This window comes from Nymphalis io, chromosome 4 (genome assembly GCF_905147045.1).
Source record: "Nymphalis io chromosome 4, ilAglIoxx1.1, whole genome shotgun sequence".
Lineage (NCBI taxonomy): Eukaryota > Metazoa > Arthropoda > Insecta > Lepidoptera > Nymphalidae > Nymphalis > Nymphalis io.
Genome location: NC_065891.1, coordinates 104656 through 125514, shown reverse-complemented (window position 1 = coordinate 125514; position 20859 = coordinate 104656). Strand labels below are relative to the sequence as shown.

Sequence of the window (20859 nt, the reverse complement as noted above, 5' to 3'; positions counted from 1 at the left end):
ATTTGAAGTCATTTATACACATAATATACTCATTCTTATATCTAATACGTATGTAATTACATTTATAAAAATATATAAAAAGATATCGTATTTTATGTTATTTTAATTTTATTCCATTTGAGCATTTATTTGACTCAAGAGATTATTAGATCCAAGAACGATAAGATCATAAGTACATAACATCATTTAAGAAGTCAACATTCTTACAACATTACAATCTAAATAAGTAATTATACACTACAATACTTAAAACCTTGTGTACATTAATATATTTAATTATGCTAAAAAAAATCACATAAATAGGACGGAATAAATTGCTATTACTCTCTGAGTTTAAGATTCTTAGAATAATGTACATAATACTATGTATGAATACAATTTGTCTAAAATATGTCTTTTTTTTAATCTATATATCTATTGTTACTGTTAACAATCTTGACATCCATCCACAACTGGTACGTGATAAGAGACATGTTGCAATCATGAGCACTGATTTTAGAACACTGTAAGCAATTAAAAAATACAGAAATTCTGTAATATCACAAGTGTTAATACACAAATCAAAGGATATACAGATATACAGATCTTAAAATTATTTATATATTAAAAATACTTATACATTAGTATGAACAGATCCTATGTTTACATAACATGACCATGGAAATTAAGAGTAAATGAAGGTAACCAATTGATTTGTCTCCCGATGTCACAAATGTCATCCATGAGTTCCTGAGGCATTAACAGCGAGATCAAACAACACAGTGATAGCGAACAGAGCAGTAAGATCGTTGATCTTACAGCAGAGTGTATATGATGAAGATAATGTCTACAAGCTAATTGGATGACACACAAGTAAAATCAAGAAAAAATAAATGAGGAATATATAGGAGACGTGAGCACTGCATTTAAAGAACACCAAATAAACAATTATAAGACACTTGGACAAAATAGTCAAATGACTAAAGGCCTGCCTCAAAACATGATTTAAGATTTTAAGAAACAAGAAAAAATTTGTATTGTTATGTCAGAATATAAAATTAAATTATAATCTTGTTAAAATAAAAACTTGACAAAAACTAAAATGGAGTATAAGAAAAGTGGTGGCGTCGATATTTTAAAAGCTGAATTGCAGAGATCACCATTACAAAAACACATATATACTTTCCTATAATTCCACATTGTGTAGGCACATCTCTCTTCATCATCACTGGGTGATCTTTGAAGACACATTCGTTGGGTTGCTGCTCCATAATCTGCAATTATAAAATATTATATATATAAAATTATTTCAGTTAAATCAAAACATTAGATTTTTATGTGAAAATATAAGGGCCATCAAAAGGCTAAAATAAATTAAATAAATAGATCAATTCTAAGCACTAGTTTTAGTTTTAATTTTCCACATTTACGCAATATGTGCCCAATACTTTACATAGAAAAATATTACAGATTATCTTTACAGGCAATCAAAAGAAAGCATTGGAAACTATTATTGACATTTTGGTAGAATTTATGATATATAATATTTTTTTAGTAAATGTTATGAACCAAATAAGTGTTTAAGTGAGACCACAACAGAACAGCATAATAATTAATATACTTCCATTCATCTAGTGGTTGAAATTCAACCATAAATATTATTAAAAATTTGAGAAATACATTTATAAGTTTGCTTGTAGCTATCTTTTTTTTATACTCATTTTTAAATTTTTATTTATTAATTACTAATGCTCGTCAATAGTTAGCAAAAACTTTTCTTTGTCTATTTACGTCCAGATAAATAAGTTGATTATATTCCTAAATTAATATCTACATCGAAAGCTTGAATCAAAAGATTGTAGATATTAATTTTATCTTGAAAATAGAGCTAGGAATTAGTATTTTTTAATTTCCACATGTGATATCTCAATATATATAACTAAAAGATCAAATTACATTTTAAAACAAAAGTAACTAATAAGTTTTTCTTTTTGGTAAAAACTATAATCTAATCAGCAATTCAAATTTACTTTTAAAATCCTCCTCAAATAAACTTTATATTACCATTGTATCTCTTTATAGTACCTACCATCAGTTCTGAAGGCTCCAGTTGTCCCTTCTATCATTTTTCCACACCACCCTGAAGGGCAAGCAACCACATGAATTCCTGCCTCCACCTCTGGCTCTGTGGCATTAAATGGAAAAGGATCTCCACAAGTACCTAGCTCGCCCCTTGATCTACATTTCATACAACGTTTATGTAAACCTGAAATAAATAAATTGTTTTTCTAACTATCAAGCTTAATATAAAACAGTAAATAATAAAATAAATAACAATAATTTAAGAGGAGTTTATATTCATTAAACTACAATCGAACATTTTATTTTGACAAATAATATAATCTATAACTTATACAGTTACTTAACTTATACAAGAATACAAATAACTATTTTGAATATTCATTTAAAGGTAATGTGAATTAAGCGAATAGGAAGTTCCATTTTCAAGACATTTAAACTCTCACTTTACCTTGAAAACATATTCGTGTCAAAGAACTAGTGAAAACTTACAATTTATATCCTTAATCAAAAGAACTCCAACTAATAAACAAATTAATATAATTTTGTAATTCATTTTTACACTATACAATTTTTTTAAGTTTTTAACATTAAACTAACTTTGAAAACTTTTCATTTTTATGCATCATAAATGTCAATTGTCAAACGAGATTACTAGAACGACTGTCGGGTGGCGACTATTCTGCTTTCGGTTTCGCGATTCGCTGTTCATAGTCACAATTTCACACTTCGTTACTCGAGGTAGTGCTGCCGTGCTATCCTGTCACTTGCACTCGCTTTCGCCATTAACTGTCAACGTCATCTGTCAGCGTAGACAGCGTAGAAAATGGTTATGTGTGGCTTAATAGGTAGGTATCTAATAAACGGTTCGAAATAAGATTAAGCTTTTCTAATTTTGAATTTATTAAAATTAAAGAATGCTTAGGTACCGTAATAATATTTAGAAGTAAAAGGTTTAAATCACTTACAATTATATTTTTCTTTTCTAACGAAAGTAAATTAGGTACAGTAAAATATAGTTCACATTTACTATACTTAATTTAAATTAAGACCTTGGATGTAATTTTTTTTAAATGTCTTTTAAATTTCTAATATACTATACTTACTATATAATAACCTGTTGTTATATCTCCTCCCAAAGAGCCATCATCGAGGGACCATAAATTTAATTTTAAAATTATTGGATATATAACTAAAGTAAATATGGCGACGCCAAGTGGGTCACCTTGCTGATAACTAACTGATGAATTATATATGCTCGCCAAATAATAATTTTAACATAACTCCTTAGGCCTCTGCCTCGAATCTCGCGGGCAGCGGGGCGGCGGCGGCGGCGGCGCGGGAGCGGCAGGATCTTACGCGTATAATCAAATGGACCGACCCTCGAATACAGCGGTGCAGGAGCGGCGCGGGGGCGGGCAACGAGCGGTGCACTCCAGTCAAGCGGTGACCGCCCGCGTTGCGCGTCTGCATTGTAGGTATAGTGTTGTACATTTTTTTTGTGACGTATCAAAATGTCTTCGGACGTGCAAGAGCTAATTATTTCGGCAATCTTTGAGAGGACACCCATATGGAACAGCAAAGATGTGAACCATAAAAATAGAAGAATAATTAACCAATTATTAGTCGTAGAATTTGTCGGGATTTTGTCTCTGTTCTTCATAATTTCGATAAAACTCGCCATTTATTTTCCTTGCCCTATAGTAGGGATCCACTTCTTCTTTTGCCCACAATAAATCGAGCGTTAGGAATAAATTTGAATCAAAAAGATGTCGCCGTTTTTCAGACATTTCGTTAATAAAAACAAATATCTCGACAACACAACCACGAACACAACACTACACCGCTATAGTGCCGCGCGATCTGCCCGCTAGTTTGGAGAACAGGTATGCGTTGCCCGCTCCGCTGCCGCGCCGCCGCCGCCGCCGCCCCGCTGCCCGCAAAATTCGAGGCAGAGGCCTTCAGTATCAACCAAGTTAAAGGCATTCCGAACATCAATTTTGACGAAAATTTTCGGTTTTTCTTAAAAAGGTTCTAGCAGAATTGACTGCTGCTTCATATCCTTCCTGCATACCGAAGCCCAGTTGTTGATCCATGAATTTTTATTTTAAATTTGCTTCTTAATAAGTTACAACATACCCTTTAGGCTAGTCGCCGAATGGTGCTGCCATGGTGGTGCTGGTTTTTAATGTAGCCACTAAATTTTCACCACAAACGCCCGGTATGATTGTTTCTGGTACTCGTCCCAAGTGTATTAAGTTAACTAAATTTGTTAATTCGCGAATTAATTTTGTCTTCTCTTCATTAAGAACTGAGGGACTTACAAAACTTTTAGTTACTACCCCTTAGTCCAAGACCGTCCAAACCTCCAGCAGAACCATTCGAGAAATAATAAATCCCAGCCTGAAAAAATACATAAAAAATATTATTTATTTAAATACTTTTTATTATCAATCTGTTTTATGTCACTAATATCTTATAAAATATTTATTATTTTTATTAATGTATTTATAATTAATTGATATTAGAGTTTTATACTATTAGGTAATAATAATATGTCCTATAAAAAGTTATGAGTATTCAATTTTACAGTGCTTAGGATTTAGGTATAAATTATTAAAAGAGTTGGCAATTATAAATATTGTTTGTCTTTGGTACTATTTTGAAATGTCAATTGTTGGCCTGGCATATGAGTTATGACAATATTTTGTTATTTTTTATTAAAGGTTTTTATAATAAAAGTGTTTTACAAATATGATTTAAAACATTGATATGTCGATTCTACGCAACACAGTAAATAAATCATGCCTCCACGGGACGAAAACAGTGATTGCTTGGAGGAGAAAGTGTCATATGAAATCGGAGAGTTGCCTTCAATGATGTGGAAGAGGTCGATTGTGCAAGCGAAGGCTGGACACACAGGCGCCGCAGCTATCCTGACACTTGCGCTCGTCGTAATTATTGTGAGCCATGTCCCTTTTTCTTTATCATCGGCTTAAGTAGTTCCGCCTTCATCTTCATCTTCGCTATTGTGTAGGAACCTGTTTACATACGTAGTTAACATTCAATCACAAATAAAAATTAAGATAGACCTTGAAATATATGCATAATGTTAGTTTAAGTCTTTTCTGTAGGCTGATCATAGAAAATTCTAATAATTAATATAAAGTTATTATTTTTTGTCATTTCAAAATTATTTAAAATTTGGTAGATTTATGCGATACGGAAGGTGAGATTTAATAGATACATAAAAAGAGAAATCAGTAAGTATAATGAAAATGGCTAATGGTCAATGTGATGATGTCAGTGGCTGTTACAGGTGTTAATGTAATGGCCTCCCTGCATATCACTCTAGTATAAACACAATAGAATTGCTGTGGTTGGAAGGAACATACAATAGTTAATAGTCAATTATGCAATCATTTATTAAATTGCTTGAATTTAGTATATTTAGTATATAGAATTTAGTATATAATTCAGTTTTATGTCACTAAAATGTTATAAAATATATATTTTTTATGTATAAATTCTATATAAACAGCTTATTTATGTAATTTCACCTTTATAGACGTTTGATGGTAAGAGATTTTTTTTGGTAGGCTGAACCTATTATGTGAAAAGAAAACTTTGTCTCCTTTTTAAGCATATTGCGAGCATGGAGGAGTGTGAGATTTTTCATAAGTTAAATTTATATGCAGAAGCAGCGCATAGAATATGTGTTACAAATACATTATATTCCGTAACATAAAAAAGTCTTAGTTTATGTTCAATTGCTGCCAATGTCAAAACATGTCAAACTGGAATACTATCAATGTATTTTTTTAAGATTTCTTGCACTGTTTTATTGTAAAAATGTCACAAGTTTTTGGATTTTGTTGTCAGTCTTGTATACTGTTTGACAGAAGTTTTATTAATGAATATTGTATGAAAAATTAAATATATTCTAGTTCAAAGCTTAAACAATAAATCTTATATTTTGATGAATGATTTAATAAGTCATATTCAAAATTCAACAAATGAGTGACCGTTGGTACTGCCATACCCAATAAAAGATTCAATTGGATAATGTTTGTAAAGTTTTAAGTCTACAGGTGCTATTTATGTTTCATATGTATTTTAATATAATTATTTTAAAAAGGAATTGTTAAAATTCCTTATGAAATATTAAATAGTGAAAAAAAGCAGTATCTATGCAATATGAATTGTAGACATTAATCATAAGATATCTGCATCACAACTAATAAAATATTGAACCAAATATCCAAGGAATCAGTGAAAATTAAAACATATTCTATATATATTTTGTTACATGACAATTGCTATATAAACAATTAAAAACTTCTTTTAATAGAATAGAGGCGTCCTATAGTTTGTAGGAGACGTGAAACATTCATTGTTTGCATAGTTGATATTTGAGTTTCGGTGATCGTTATTATAACATGCGATATCGGCGCTCAGGCGTTGTGCAGCGCGCGCGCGTGCTCGGCGGCGGACCTGGTGATCGAGATCCCGGGCTGGGGCGCGGCGGGCGCGGAGGGCGCGCACTACCGCCTGGACTACCGCCCGCCGCAGGGCTCGCCCGCGCCCAACTACACCGTGCCCGCGCGCGCCTCCACCATCAACTTCCAGGGTCTGCCCGGCACCAAGTACCACTTCATGCTCTACTACTCCAACGCGACCTTCGCAGACCTGCTCACATGGAACCAGACTATCATAACCGGTTCGTACGTTTTTACTATTGCTCTTTCTTTTGAGACTAATTTGAATAATAACATTAAGAGGGTGAATAAAAAAGATCCTCGGATCAATACAAAGACATGACAAAAAAATCAACCTAGAACATTATAATACGTGCATATAATAGATTTGACTCGCTCTTCCCCTTCATAATCTCGCAATGTAATGTGCGGTGTGTATCTCCTACGATGTGTTCGTAACGACGGCCGCCGCGCCGGTTGCAGCGCCGGAGCCGCCCACGAACCTGACGGTGACGCTGGGCCGCAACAAGCAGGCCGCCATCTCGTGGTCGCCGCCCGCGCACGGCGACTACTCGGGCTTCCGCTTCAAGGTGATCCCGCTGTGGGAGCGCGCGGAGGGCGGCGCGCGCAACATCTCGGTGGAGGGCGCCGGCAACTGGTCGCACGTGCTGCGCGACCTGTCGCCCGGCGCCACCTACCAGCTGCACGCCTTCACGCTGCTGCACGACAAGGAGAGCGCCGCCTACGCCTCCTTCAACTTCACCACAAGTGAGTCCACCCTGTGTTCGCCGCAGACCGACCGTTGTGATATTCGCAAATGTTTATATTCGTCGACAACGTGTCAGAATTCAACGATCGGTGCACGATGAGCACTTCGAGAAGGTTCGATACGAAAGGTCACCACGCCGTCGGTGTGCGACTTTATAATTTTTATCTTTAATTCTATTCGACCCCTTCTATCCAGTCTAAACAGTTGTTCGGGATTTGAAGAATGGCATTTTCCACGCATGACATCGGCTCCCGGAGGTCGTCGAGATGCCTGTCTTCTTAGAGATCACGTCGGATATATTTTCCTCAATTAGCCGACACACTGACAATATCAGCTAAAGTCTCAGAAGACAAAAACTCAGAAACTAACAATGTTTTGATTACTAATATTGCTTGTTTAGTGTTCTGGAGTTAGTTTGTAGACATAATAAATACAAGATTGCGTGAAATTGATACATATAATATTAATACATAACAGCTAGGTGAATAATGTTACGGATACTAATATCGGCGCCCTCCCGGCCAGCAGCGGAGCCCCACCGGAGCCCCGGGTCCGTAGCGAGAATCGCAGAACTTCGCCAGCTCTGGTACAAACTAACAGTTCCCGCCATCCGCACCTTGTGTACGCTTGTCCTAGAATGTCCGCCGTAACGCCCGCGTGAGCCGTAGTCAGAGCGCGACAGCTCTCTCTACGCTGGTTTTCGTTTTTTTTTTTTTTGTGGCACGAGATTATTTATTGCTATTTTCGTTTGTTGCATGACTTCTTTTTCATTGCTCTCTTATTGTTTTGATTGTATTTTGTTTGCGTGTACTGTAATATTGCATCTGTCTACCGAAATCTGATCTGCGCATCTGTGTATTGTCGTCGTGGTTTTGACAATCCATTATATCACTACGATGAATCATATTACATCAACTTAAACTCAAATTCAAGAATTCAAGGTAGAAATACAACCGGTCCGGAATAGAAAATACCTTGACCTTAGAAGATTCGACAAATGAAACAGTGGGTTTTTTTGTCAAATTTCATTATAATTTTCTTGTACCAAAGAAATTACTTTACTGGTGGTATAGCTTTGTGCAAGCTCGTCTGGGTAGGTTCCACCCACTCGTCAGATGTTCTATCGCAAAACAGCAGTACTTGGTATTGTTGTGTTCCGGTTTGAAGGGTGAGTGAGCCAGTGTAATTACAGGCACAAGGGACATAACATCTTAGTTCCCAATGGTTAACATTTCTTACAATGCCAATGTCTATGGGCGTTGGTGACCACTTAACATCAGGTGGCCCATATGCTCGTCCGCCTTCCTATTCTACAAAAAAAAAAATGAGTCGACCGTTTTATTCCAAAGTTGTTTTATCATCAATGAACTCAATGATTGTACAATAACGTTTGCCACACAACTGATTCTGTAATTTAGCAACAGAAGCACTTTAAACACTGTTGAAAAACCGTATAAGTTGCCCCCACGAAAAGTTACTTCCCGCTACCATCATCTCGGTTATAACAACATACACATAACGTCGCCTCACAGTTGTGGGTTTTTGTAAGTCAATTGAATTGAAATAAGATTATATTTATATTTGAGAATATTATAGATGGCATCAACAAAAAATAAAAAATACACACGGAATTAGTGCTAGAGTTGTAATAATTAATGACCAGTACATACATACATGTAGGAAGCTATTAAAGTAATACGCTATCGACCCAAACAATAAGCACGTGCACCGAGCTGCCCGTTCTATCGATTGGACTGTCCATTGTTTCATTATTATTATTGTAATGTTCCGTTCCAATGTCAGCGCTTACGTGATGTTGATTGTGGTGTTGGTGTTGGTGTACTCGTAGCGTCTCAGTGTGTGATCTGATCTGTATAGTTACCTACTTGGCAACCGGGAATGTTATCGTTGTCACAAGATTAGCTTTGGAAATTATGAATACAAGTAAAAGTGAAAATTAAATAAATGACTCGATTGAATGAATTAATTTTATACCATCACTCGTATAAAATTTCGTCGACTTAAATTGCCGTTAAATTACTGTTATTCATGCCCAGTCCAATTGGTTGCCAGATTGCGTGAATTGAATGAAACATAGCCCTACCAGTAAAAATTTGAAATGTTAATTTTAAAATGCCTACTAGAAGATGCATGCTTAATATTATTTAATTATTTTATTTATGACTTAAATTTATCAAATCTTTCTTAAAACATGATAATTGTCATGCGTCATAAATATAGTCACATTTTATGGAACTTACTGCCGGGATTGCTGTATGTATATATTCGCTGCAAAAATTATCGGTTTATACACACCGGTGAATAGGAAAATCTTTTGCATCCACTGTCAAAAAGTGAATTACCAAATGGACCGAGTATAAATAATTGAAACACCGTTACCGTACCAAACAGTCAGCGTAAACACATCCCGTATCGCAGACGATAGAGCCGACAAACGGTTCGTTTAGTGGTCAGTGTTAGTATTTCGATGTTTTAGTGATATTTGGTTTTACTTTTTGTACATTGTCACTTCAGAAACTCATGAGCTTTTTTATAAAAGATAAACAATTATATTCTTAAATCAGTAGTGCATACCATATTCGCTTTCAATATTTACAGCTTTAGCATTCAGAGAGAACAAACCACGATAATAGAAATTATAATTAAACGTTTCAGAGCCGAACACCCCGGGCAAGTTCATAGTCTGGTTCCGCAACGAGACGACGCTGCTGGTGCTCTGGCAGCCGCCCTACCCGCCCGGCGCCTACACGCACTACAAGGTGCGTACCCGCGCCGCCCCCCGGCGCCTCGCCGGCGGTCGCTGACGTTCACGCCGCGCTTCGCTCGCAGGTGTCCATCGAGCCGAAGGACGCGCGCGAGTCGGAGCTGTACGTGGAGAAGGAGGGCGAGCCGCCCGGGCCCGCGCAGGCCGCCTTCAAGGGGCTGGTGCCCGGCCGCGCCTACGACATCTCCGTGCAGACCGTGTCGGACGACCAGCTGTCGGCGCCCACCACGGCGCAGTACCGCACCGTGCCGCTGCGGCCGCGCAACGTGTCCGTGCCGGCGCGCTCGCTGGCCGAGACGGCCTTCCGCGTCACGTGGCTGCCGCCCGCCGAGCTCAGCGAGTTCGAGAAGTACCAGGTGTCCGTGTCGGCGGGCGGCGCGGGCGGCCGGCGCCTGCCGCCGCAGCTGCGCGCGCGCGAGGAGCCGCCCGCCTGCGCCTTCGACGGGCTGGAGCCCGGCGCGCACTACACCGTCACCGTCAAGACCATGTCCGGCAAGGTCACGTCGTGGCCCGCCACCGCCGACCTCACGCTCAGTGAGTAGCCGCCCGCTCGCCTCGCCTCGCCTCGCCCCGCCTCGCCTCGCCTCTGCCTCACCGCGCCCTCCCCTCTCGTTGCAGAGCCGCTGCCGGTGCGAGATCTGCAGGGCCGCTCCGTGGAGACGGACGAGGGAGGCGGCGTGTTTCTGTGGTGGAAGCCGGCCGACGGTAGCACTCAGGACGAGTACAAGGTGCGGGGACGGCTCGCGAGCGACGTCGTCGGCGACCTACTCGCGGAGCCGTAACGTCGTCCTTATGTCGCAGGTGTCGTACCACGAGACGGGCCCCTCGCGAGACGACAGCAACACGCTGACCACGACGAACACCAACGTGACGCTGGAAGCGCTGCTGCCGGGCCGCAACTACACCGTCACCGTGAGAGCGCCGTCCGCCCCCGGCCGCCCCCGTGGCCGGGCTCGCCCTGACCGCGCCGCTCGTTGCAGGTGGCGGCCGTGTCGCGCGGGGTGGAGTCCAACGACAGCGTGTTCCAGGCCGCCACCAGGCCGCTGGCGCCCGCGCTGCGCTCCGCCACCGCCGAGCAGCGCGCGCTGCTGCTCGCCTGGAGCTCCGACGTCAACTCGCGCCAGGACCGCTACGAGCTGCGCTACCGGCGCCGCGACGGAGACGCTCCCTACGCCACGGTACGCGTCCCCCCTCCCCGCGCCGCCGCGCCCCCCGCCCCGTCGTCGCCACCCTGACCGACTTCTCTCCTCAGCTGATGACCGCCGACACGAACGCGACGCTCGAGGACCTGTACCCGGGCGCCGTGTACGAGATCCAGCTGGTCGCCATCAGCCACGGCCTGCGCAGCGAGCGGCACACCGTGCTGAAGCCAGTCCGTGAGTAGCGCGCCGGCCGCCGGCCGCCGGGCCGCCCGGGCCCCGCTGACCGTCCGTGCGCGCAGGTCCGCTGCCGGCCGAGTGGCTGTCCGTGGAGCGCGCCACGTCCAACTCCGTGGCCGTCCGCTGGCGCGGGCCGCGCGCGGGCGCGGTGGGCGCCTTCGTGCTGCGCTACCGCACCGCCGCCGCCGCCTGGCGCCGCCTCGAGCCGCTGCCGCCCGCCGCCGACGTCGCCGAGGTGCGTGCCCGACCTGTTCGATTCGATTTCACATTTAAATTTAAATATGGTCATTGCCCGTGTACAGGATTGCGTTTGCCTGTTAGTGATTAAGATATAGTTCTATTTTCAAATACTAGAGGTCGTGTCTTGTTTCTAGTTACAATTATTTTTTTCTTCAATGGCGGCCTCGACATAAAGTATGTGTTATTCTGTAACAAATAGTGTGTTATTATTTATAACCTCTAATACGACCGACATCCCTCCGCGGTGGCGGCCGCCGACGCCCGCTCCGTCCGCAGATCACCAACATGACGCACGGCGAGCGCTACGAGATCCAGCTGGACACGGCCAGCGAGGACGCCGCCGGCGAGACCGTGGACAGCGGGCAGCCGCTGACCGCCGAGCACACCGTCCGTGAGTAGCGCGGCCCGCCGGCGAGCGAGCGCCGGGGAGCCGCTCACCGACCGCCGCCCGCAGGTCCCAACCCGGTGTCCAACGTGGCGCAGCTGGCCGACACGCGCAACGTGACGCTGGAGTGGCCGCGGCCGGCGGGTCGCGTGGAGTGGTACGAGGTGCGCTGGTGGGCCAGCGAGCAGGCGGGCGGCGCGGCGGGCGCGGCGGGCGTGGCGGGCGGCGCTCGCAACGTGAGCGCGGAGGGCGGGTCGCGCACCGTGCGCGCGCTGCTGGGCGAGCTGGCGCCGGGCCGCGGGTACTCCGTGTCCATCACGGCGCACTCGCACGAGCTGGCCAGCGACATCTTCACCATGCACACGCGGACACGTGCGTAGCCCGACGGTCTATCTCCTCCTTATATTGAATTGCTCCGTGTGACTCGTACTTTCTCCTCGAACAGGGCCTTTAATCCAGTCCGAGATGACGATCGTGAACGAGTCCGGCGACGGAGACGACAACGACACGCTGCCGGCTATCTTGGTACGTTACCGATGTACAAATGCGACTACTAACCCTCTCCAAACTTAAATCTAAAGCACCGTCCGATCACGTCGGCCCGACTGCGGTCCGACATACGATCGACGTCTTGCTCGAAGATTGCTCCTGTTGAGGATCGATTCTAACGAAGCAAATTTAGTGGAACACTTTTTCAATTTCATTATTAACCCGATTTGTTCTAGGAAATATCAAAGTTCAGTAAAGAACAAGGAAATGACAAATTATATCGTAAACTGTACATACAAGGTGCACAGGAAGAGGAGCCGGCGGCCCGCCCCTCTCTTATGAGAACATGGTCTCACCGACACGCGGTCAAAACGAACGTTGTAGTATTTGTCAAATGATTATCTGCTGTTGGTGTATATCGTGTTACGGGAACTGTATTTCATGTCAAAAATATTTATAAAAACCAATTATTGTTCATAGTTACCATGTGTGATAAATGTAAACGTAAATAAATACATCTTGATATTTATGAATAATATCCGGTAAAAGTGGTTAATTAAGTACTTGAATATTGGCTGGTAACTAATATTAGAAATGCGAAAGTGAATTTGTTTGTTACACTTTTACGCCTTAAATACTCAATCAATCATCATGAAATGTGCATACACGCAGTCAGGGGTACCGAATAGAACATCGGGTGGCTAACCCCAGGACACCCCCCCCCCATGCACACGCAGGCAAAGCTGCTGGCAGTCACTAGTTATTAAAAATTTGTAATAAATCACAGTCGTCGTAACATATATACAATCTTTATGCATACATTATCTCGAGAATATTTCGCCTCAACGTCTCGTACGTGGCTGTCGCTACTGCTAAGCTCCATCCTAACGTTTCCTATATTCATGTTTTACTGCTTAAAATGCAAACTTTTTATAGGAAATATTTATTACGGTTCTTTTTTTCAATAAGTATTATATTCTTACTTCACAAGCTTACACAGTTATAGTCAATATAATATAATACATTAAACGGCGACTAAACTGAGCAAAGATACATCAAAACAAAGAATGCCCCGCGAGCGTCAGATGGAACACACGAAAACGACATTAGTGATTGTGTGACGCATTGTTGTGATTACAGTTTCAATAAATGACAAATGATCCAACAGTTGTTTTATTCGTCTTCCTATCATTTGTACCGAGACTGACATTTACTTTACTCTTGTATCATTTAGAAGAAGGCACTTCGACGACCGAGGTCAGATATTAACCAATCAGATATTTCTAAATGAATGCATATTATTTTTATTTTAGTTGTCTGTACCGTAGGTGACACAACGTTGTTAGGGCGTTTACGTTTTATTTTTCATCAAGTTCAAGCGTCGCAATGATCCAAACACAAATCGTAGAAAGTATTTATATTTCGTGATAAAACAGGTCTTCGCGACAGTACATTCCCAAGGAACTGCGACGAAAAGGCGCATATTTACTTTGCTTTTTAATCGATCGTGTATTCACGGCGACGGTCGCTCGCAGGTCATCTACACACCCACGCCCTCCTCCGCCAGTAAGTTCGACGCCTACCGCTTCCGCCTGGAGGGGGGGGACGCGCCCGCGCGCTGGCAGGAGCGGCCCGCCACCCCCCCCGACACCGCCGACGACGACGCCGCGGGCCAGCAGCAGGTCGCCTTCCGCTCGCTCACGCCGGGCCGCCTGTACAACCTCACCATGTGGACCGTCTCCCGCAACGTCACCTCGCACCCCGTGCAGCGCCAGGCGCGACTCTGTAACTATGGCCCCTCCCGCGCCCTCCCGCCCCCTCCCCCTCGCGTCCCGGCCGCACTGACCGCCGACCGTCCGCAGACCCGCGCCCCATCACGGAGCTCAACGCCACGGCGGTCGGCGCGCGGGAGATCTCGCTCGCGTGGCCGCGGCCCGCCGGGGACTTCACGGACTTCGAGGTGCAGTACCTGGTGGACGAGGACCGCCTCGAGACGCGCACCACCGACCGCCTGGCGCTCACGCTGACCGACCTGCACCCCTACACGCTCTACGTGTTCACCGTGGTGGTGAGTGAGACCCTCCCCGGATACCCCCCGCCGATCGCCCGCCGCCCGCGCTAACGCCCGCATCCCACAGGTGCAGGCGGGCACGCCGGCCACCATCCTGACGCGCTCGCGCGCGCGGTCCGGCAGCTTCCGCACGCTGGAGGCGCCGCCCGCCGCGCCGTCGCGCTTCCAGCTGATCGACGCCACGCCCACCGAGCTGGCGTTCGAGTGGGCGCTGCCGGCGCGCGACGCGCACGGCGTGCTGACGCGGTTCCGCATCTACGTGGCGCCGGCGGGCGACCCGGGCGCCGTGCGCTGGACGGAGTTCCCGGGCTCGGCGCGCGCGGGCCGCGTGGGCGGGCTGGCGGCGGGCGGCGACTACGAGCTGTGGCTGCGCGCCGCCACCGCGGCCGGCGAGGGCGCGGCGGCGCGCGCGCGCCAGCGGATGGCCATCGCCGCGCCGCCGCGCCCCACGGCGCAGCCGGCCGAGGTGCGCCGCTCGTCGTCCACCGTGGCCGTGAGCTTCGGCGCCGACTACTTCTCGCCCGCCAACGGCAACGTCACGGCCTACACGCTGGTGCTGGCCGAGGAGCCGCGCGCGGACACGCCGGCGCGCCTGCCGTCGTGGCGCGACGTGCACCGCCTGCCCGTGTGGCCGCCCTACCAGGTGACGGAGCCGTACTACCCGTTCCACTCGTCGGCCGTGGAGGAGTTCACGATCGGCTCGGAGCGCTGCGAGGGCGGCGGCCGCTCGTACTGCAACGGGCCGCTGAAGCCCGGCTCGCGCTACTACGTCAAGCTGCGCGCCTTCACGGCGCCCGACAAGTTCACGGACACGGCCTACACCGTCGTGTACACGGGTCAGTTCTCCCTTCGGCTCCGAGTCGAGTATTATTGTATATTTAAATTATACCGGCGCCAATTTGTACGAATGATACTTACGCGAGGACCGCCGCGGGTCTGGGTTAGTGACTTCATAAAATGAGAACACAAGTTCATTCGTTTAGTAAGTCTTGTATTTAAAAAAAATTCGAACGAGCAATAACGCTGATATGTATTGTTCGAGTAGAACCTTATCTCAGAACATTACACTTGACACATTCCGTGAGTGTCGCCTTGTTGTGAAAGGGCGTCGCTTTAATTAGTCGATCGTTTGTTTCGATAAGTGATCGATATCGACTCGTCGCGAGTGCTGATAGCCGTTATCGTACGTATCGGCAGTCGCGGGTCCGCCGCTGAGCGGTTCGTCGGCACGTCGCTTGCGAAATGAGTCGAATACTTGTTGGACACGACGTGACGATGAAGTTCTTTGAACGTTTGCGATCGTTTCAAACTATGGCTAATTATACAGTGAAATTGAAACACGAGGGTATATTGTTATTATATTGGCTTTCTCGTTTTCTAAGTGTATTCATCTACCTCTGCCTCACTATCCGGCCCGGTATTCCATCGTCAAACTAAACGGATATATAAAGTGCTATTACACCCTACTTACGACGGATCCGTAAACGAATTATTCGTAGTGCTCATTGCTCGGGAGCCGGTGAGCGAAATGTATATAGACCGGCCCACGTCTGCGACCTGGAATCGTGTTTCCTACAAATACGAAAATAATCGATGGAGCAGACAGCCTCCGATGTTCCTATCTACTATATTAATGTAGAAAAAACGTTAGCAAAGCGCTCTGCGATTAAATTATTACAAAATTACATACAATAAATCTACATTTACAAATTATCAAGGAAAATAAAGTAAAGATATATATATAGCACAGCTTTCGATCGCCAACCGATATAAACGATACCATACGACGACAAACAAACAAATAACACATAATATGTTGCACGATCCCGGCCACGGCGGGCGCTCTCGAGGGAGGCCAGCCGCCGGCCGGCTAATCTCCCTCGAGACGGTGCGGCTAAGATCGACTCTGGTGTCGCGCAGAGGCCGACAACACGGGCTGGATCGCGGGCGGCGCGGTGTGCGGCGCGCTGGCGGCGGCGCTGCTGGCGGGCGCGCTGCTGCTGCGCCGCCGCCGCGCGCGCGCCGCGCCCGCCGCGCCCGCGCCGCAGCCCGCCGCGCGCCCCGTGCGCGTCGCCGACTTCGCCGACCACTACCGCCTCATGTCGGCCGACTCCGACTTCAGGTGCGCGGCGCCCCCACCAGACCCCCCCCCCCCGGCGAGTCCGCCCTGACCGCCGCCTTCGCCCGCAGGTTCAGCGAGGAGTTCGAGGAGCTGAAGCACGTCGGGCGCGAGCAGCCGTGCACGGCGGCCGACCTGCCCTGCAACCGCCCGAAGAACCGCTTCACCAACATCCTGCCGTACGACCACTCGCGCTACAAGCTGCAGCCGGTGGACGACGAAGAGGGCTCCGACTACATCAACGCCAACTACGTGCCCGGGCACAACTCCCCGCGCGAGTTCATCGTCACGCAGGGCCCGCTGCACTGCACGCGCGACGACTTCTGGCGCATGTGCTGGGAGTCGGGCTCGCGCGCCATCGTGATGCTGACGCGCTGCGTGGAGAAGGGCCGCGAGAAGTGCGACCGCTACTGGCCCTACGACACGCGGCCCGTGTACTACGGCGACATCGCCGTGACGGCGCTCAACGAGAGCCGCTACCCCGACTGGACCGTGACGGAGCTGGCCGTGTGCCGCGGCGCCGAGCAGCGCGTGCTGCGCCACTTCCACTTCACCACGTGGCCCGACTTCGGCGTGCCCGACCCGCCCACGGCGCTGGCGCGCTTCGTGCGCGCCTTCCGCGAGCGCTGCCCGCCCGACACGCGGCCCGTCATCGTGCACTGCAGCGCCGGCGTGGGCCGCTCGGGCACCTTCATCACGCTGGACCGCGCGCTGCAGCAGCTGGACGCGCACGCCGAGTGCCTGGACATCTTCGGCATGGTGCACGCCATGCGGCGCGAGCGCGTGTGGATGGTGCAGACGGAGCAGCAGTACATCTGCATCCACCAGTGCGTGGTGGCGGCGCTGGAGGGCGCGGACCTGGCGCCGCCGCCGCCCAACAACCACCACCACAACGCCGCCTTCGAAGGTAGGTCGCCCGCCGAGCTCCCCCCCTCGCCGTGAGCGCCGTCGAGACCGACTAATGTGTGTCGTTGTCTCGCGACAGGTGGCCGCTAGCGACACGACGCGGACTGTCGTGGCGCTAAAGCGAAAGAGTGAGCTAGCATGCCGTCTCGTTTGACTGTAGTCGTTTCTCTTGCATACGTCGGCGCAGCTCGCCCGACGCGCGACTAACCGCACTAACGTTTCCGCACTAACTCGTGCGCGCGGAGCACGTGCGCGCCGGAGTACAGCTGCCGTGTGTTTCAGACGACGAGGGAATCGCCGAGTCGGGCATGTGACGTCGGCCGTAGCCTGCGCCCCGACGCCGTCCCGCCGCCGTCTCGCTGCCGTCCCGCCGTGTCCCGCCGTGTCCCGCCGTGTCCCGCAGCCGATGTCCCGCACAAGTATCGCATTCCGAACGAACCGTGCTCCTTATTTGTACTTAAAGCTGTCCTCGGACGGCTGTGAGTTGTTTCTGTACTATAGTGTTAAGTTTTTTTATTAATATTCTTTTTGTAAAAATGTACATTGAGAAAAGTGGACCAATCGTGTATATAGATTGAGTTAGATGTAATTTTGTATATACGACGGCTTACGGCGTGCGCCGAGTTGTGTACGATCGTCATACATTGTAAAAGTAGACATTGTAACGAATGGATAAAAAGACAATAAGATTTATTTATGTATACGCAGAGCATATTTTAAATTAAGAGTACTTACTGCACAATGGCCGTTAGGAATAGTCTCCTCAGTCTATTAGTCAGCAATTCGGACGCGATCGTTTAACTGCCTCCACAAGCACTGGAAGCGCTTGTCTATGTTCGTGCGTAACTTGAGAGGAGGAATATAAGATTTCTTTTACATTAGTAATCGTGGATGAATCCTGCTGGACGCCCGCCGTAATGCCTACATTTTATTTACCATATACTTATGGCAGTATATACTTATTTTTATAAAGATATGATTTTAAGCAATGACTACTTGAATCTCAAAGTGTACTTAATTAAATATCAGATTACGGACTCGCACCCGAAGTTTATATCATTTTAATAGATGTTTAAAACGTCATAACAATTGTATTATGTATTTACTACTCAGACCAATAGAAAAAGGGAGACACGTGCAGGAGAGCCGCGCTAACGACTTACGTTACACAAACGCCATGAAGTGAAGCGATTTTACGAATAATAATTCTAAAATGGCGCATCCTAATATTAATTTAACCACAACCCGCTTCTCGGTGTATTTTTATTATATAGATATATTGGCCACTACGCTGCGTACAGTACGAGAGCTTTTGTGTTTTAGAATGTGTAGCATATCTTTTTTTTTTTAAATTAAGCAAAATAATTTTGTGAAATGTACTCTCAATTTATTGTAACATCTGTAGATGTCCTGTTATAAATACGGCTTTCTTTACCCGGCTTCAGGATTTTACCTTTTACTGTTGATCTGGGAAATACTGCTCGTTTATATTTATCATATTGTATATGGACTAAAATTAATCAAAATGTACACATAGGTTATATAACAGTCTTCTTGTCACTCGACGAGTCGACGCTTACTATGTCTTAACTTGCGTAGTGTTACTATATATGTAAATGGCAGCTTATGATTACCATAATATAAGAAAAGGGCTACATATATGATACAATTTATACCATATACAAATACCATTTTTGAGCATTTCACATTTCTAAGCTAAAAATGTTTATATAAAAAATAAGAAAGTTTAGCTTAACATCAATTCTCATTTACTTTAATCTTATCACATGAAACTAAAAACTTTCAATAACTAATATTTTATACAATTGACCTTTACTTTTATTTCTAACAATGAACTTATCTCGTCCCTCGTATGTATTACCGTATATAAAATATTAATTTAAATGAAAATATACAAAATGTAAACGTAAACTTTGAAATGCTGCTTTCAACTTACTGACACTAATTTATGTGTGTGAATTCGTGCTTCGTGATACCATTATAATCACTTTAGTTCGCGAAAAATTCTGGTCTACGTTTGCATTATTTTTTATTGTTTACGTTGTTTGTGTGTATGAATTAATTTAAATTAAGTCTTTAAATTTACTGTAAATTGAAATTAACTATATTTTGATAAGTTAATGCAACATAATATCCGAAATTTAAAGACAAGGTAAATCCAATTGAAAATTGGAAAATATTTCGCATTGAAAATGCTAGAAGTGTGATAACACTGACATGGTATCTACTTAAGAATTATTAAAAAATACACATATTTTCACAATTGGAGTTTTATTTATTCTTGAAACATTACAAAATTTGTAACAATTAATTTTAAGTTAATTTTAATTAAGAATAAAACTTGGTGATGAATAAAAAATAAAATATCACTAAAGACGCTTTATTATGGCATTTGTTACTACTCCGTAGCGATAGATGGCATTATATATATTCAGTAGCGAATCTAGACAGCGCGATTCAGGAAACTGGCAGATTTTGCTTCTGGATAGAAATAAATATGTATTACAGCGTTTTTGAAAATTTACCCCTAAGGGATAAAATGGGGGTTGATAGTTTCTATGGGGAGTCCGACATTTTTGATGTGAGAAAAATGATATTTAATAGTAAAGCTTCTTAGAGAAAATAAGTGATCTGCTTGAAATTTAATATTTGTGTTTCTTGATTGAATTTATAAAAATGTATTTTAAACTTTTTAGATTTTTTTTTTTTATAGAATAGGAAGGCGGATGAGCATATGGGCCACCTGATGGTAAGTGGTCACCAAACGCCCTTAGACATTGGCCTTGTAAGAAATGTTAACCATCGCTTACATCACCAATGCGCCACCAACCTTGGGAACTAAGATGTTATGTCCCTTGTGCCTGTAATTACACTGGCTCACTCACCCTTCAAACCGGAACACAACAATACCAAGTATTGCTGTTTTAAATGTAAATTCCACCCAAACGGGTTGATTGAAGCATTTGAGAGTCATGTTGAGATAAAGCTTCGAGACTACCAGTTAAGTGGTATAGATGACAATAATGGATTATGTTTTCTTTATACAAACTTCACCAATTTGTTGAAGTTCGTATATAAAAAAAGTATTACTTGTACCTTCCTTGAAGATATTGACATTAAGACTGTTTTTTTTGCATTTCGTTGTTTGCACTCAAAAGT

General features: G+C 45.1%; 2 protein-coding genes across 4 annotated transcripts; one reads left to right on the top strand and one right to left on the bottom strand.

Moving 5' to 3' along the window:
* Positions 1–14: 14 nt before the first annotated feature.
* Positions 15–2760, bottom strand: LOC126781759 (uncharacterized). 3 transcript variants are annotated; one of them, XM_050506795.1, is made up of 3 exons: positions 2510–2617; positions 2069–2245; positions 15–1253 (listed from the first exon to the last, which is right to left on the bottom strand). In XM_050506795.1, exons 2-3 carry the CDS (start codon positions 2226–2228, stop codon positions 1054–1056), a joined length of 360 nt encoding a protein of 119 aa, XP_050362752.1. In that variant the 5' UTR covers positions 2229–2245; positions 2510–2617; the 3' UTR covers positions 15–1053. The 3 variants fall into 3 exon arrangements, with proteins under 3 accessions (XP_050362752.1, XP_050362751.1, XP_050362750.1); XM_050506794.1 differs by lacking the exon at positions 2510–2617 and adding an exon at positions 2659–2758 and having other exon boundaries at positions 17–1253; XM_050506793.1 differs by having other exon boundaries at positions 23–1253; positions 2551–2760.
* A 1972-nt stretch (positions 2761–4732) lies between these two features.
* LOC126781645 (tyrosine-protein phosphatase 10D-like) lies at positions 4733–19963 on the top strand. Its single transcript, XM_050506588.1, has 19 exons — positions 4733–5021; positions 6517–6778; positions 7020–7304; positions 9982–10085; positions 10156–10624; positions 10709–10818; positions 10892–11002; positions 11071–11268; positions 11343–11466; positions 11532–11704; positions 11986–12100; positions 12164–12466; positions 12540–12619; positions 14119–14368; positions 14446–14651; positions 14722–15490; positions 16575–16776; positions 16845–17680; positions 17962–19963. The coding sequence occupies exons 1-19, from the start codon at positions 4863–4865 to the stop codon at positions 17991–17993; spliced, it is 4788 nt and encodes a 1595-aa protein (XP_050362545.1). The 5' UTR covers positions 4733–4862; the 3' UTR covers positions 17994–19963.
* The last annotated feature ends 896 nt before the right edge of the window (positions 19964–20859 follow it).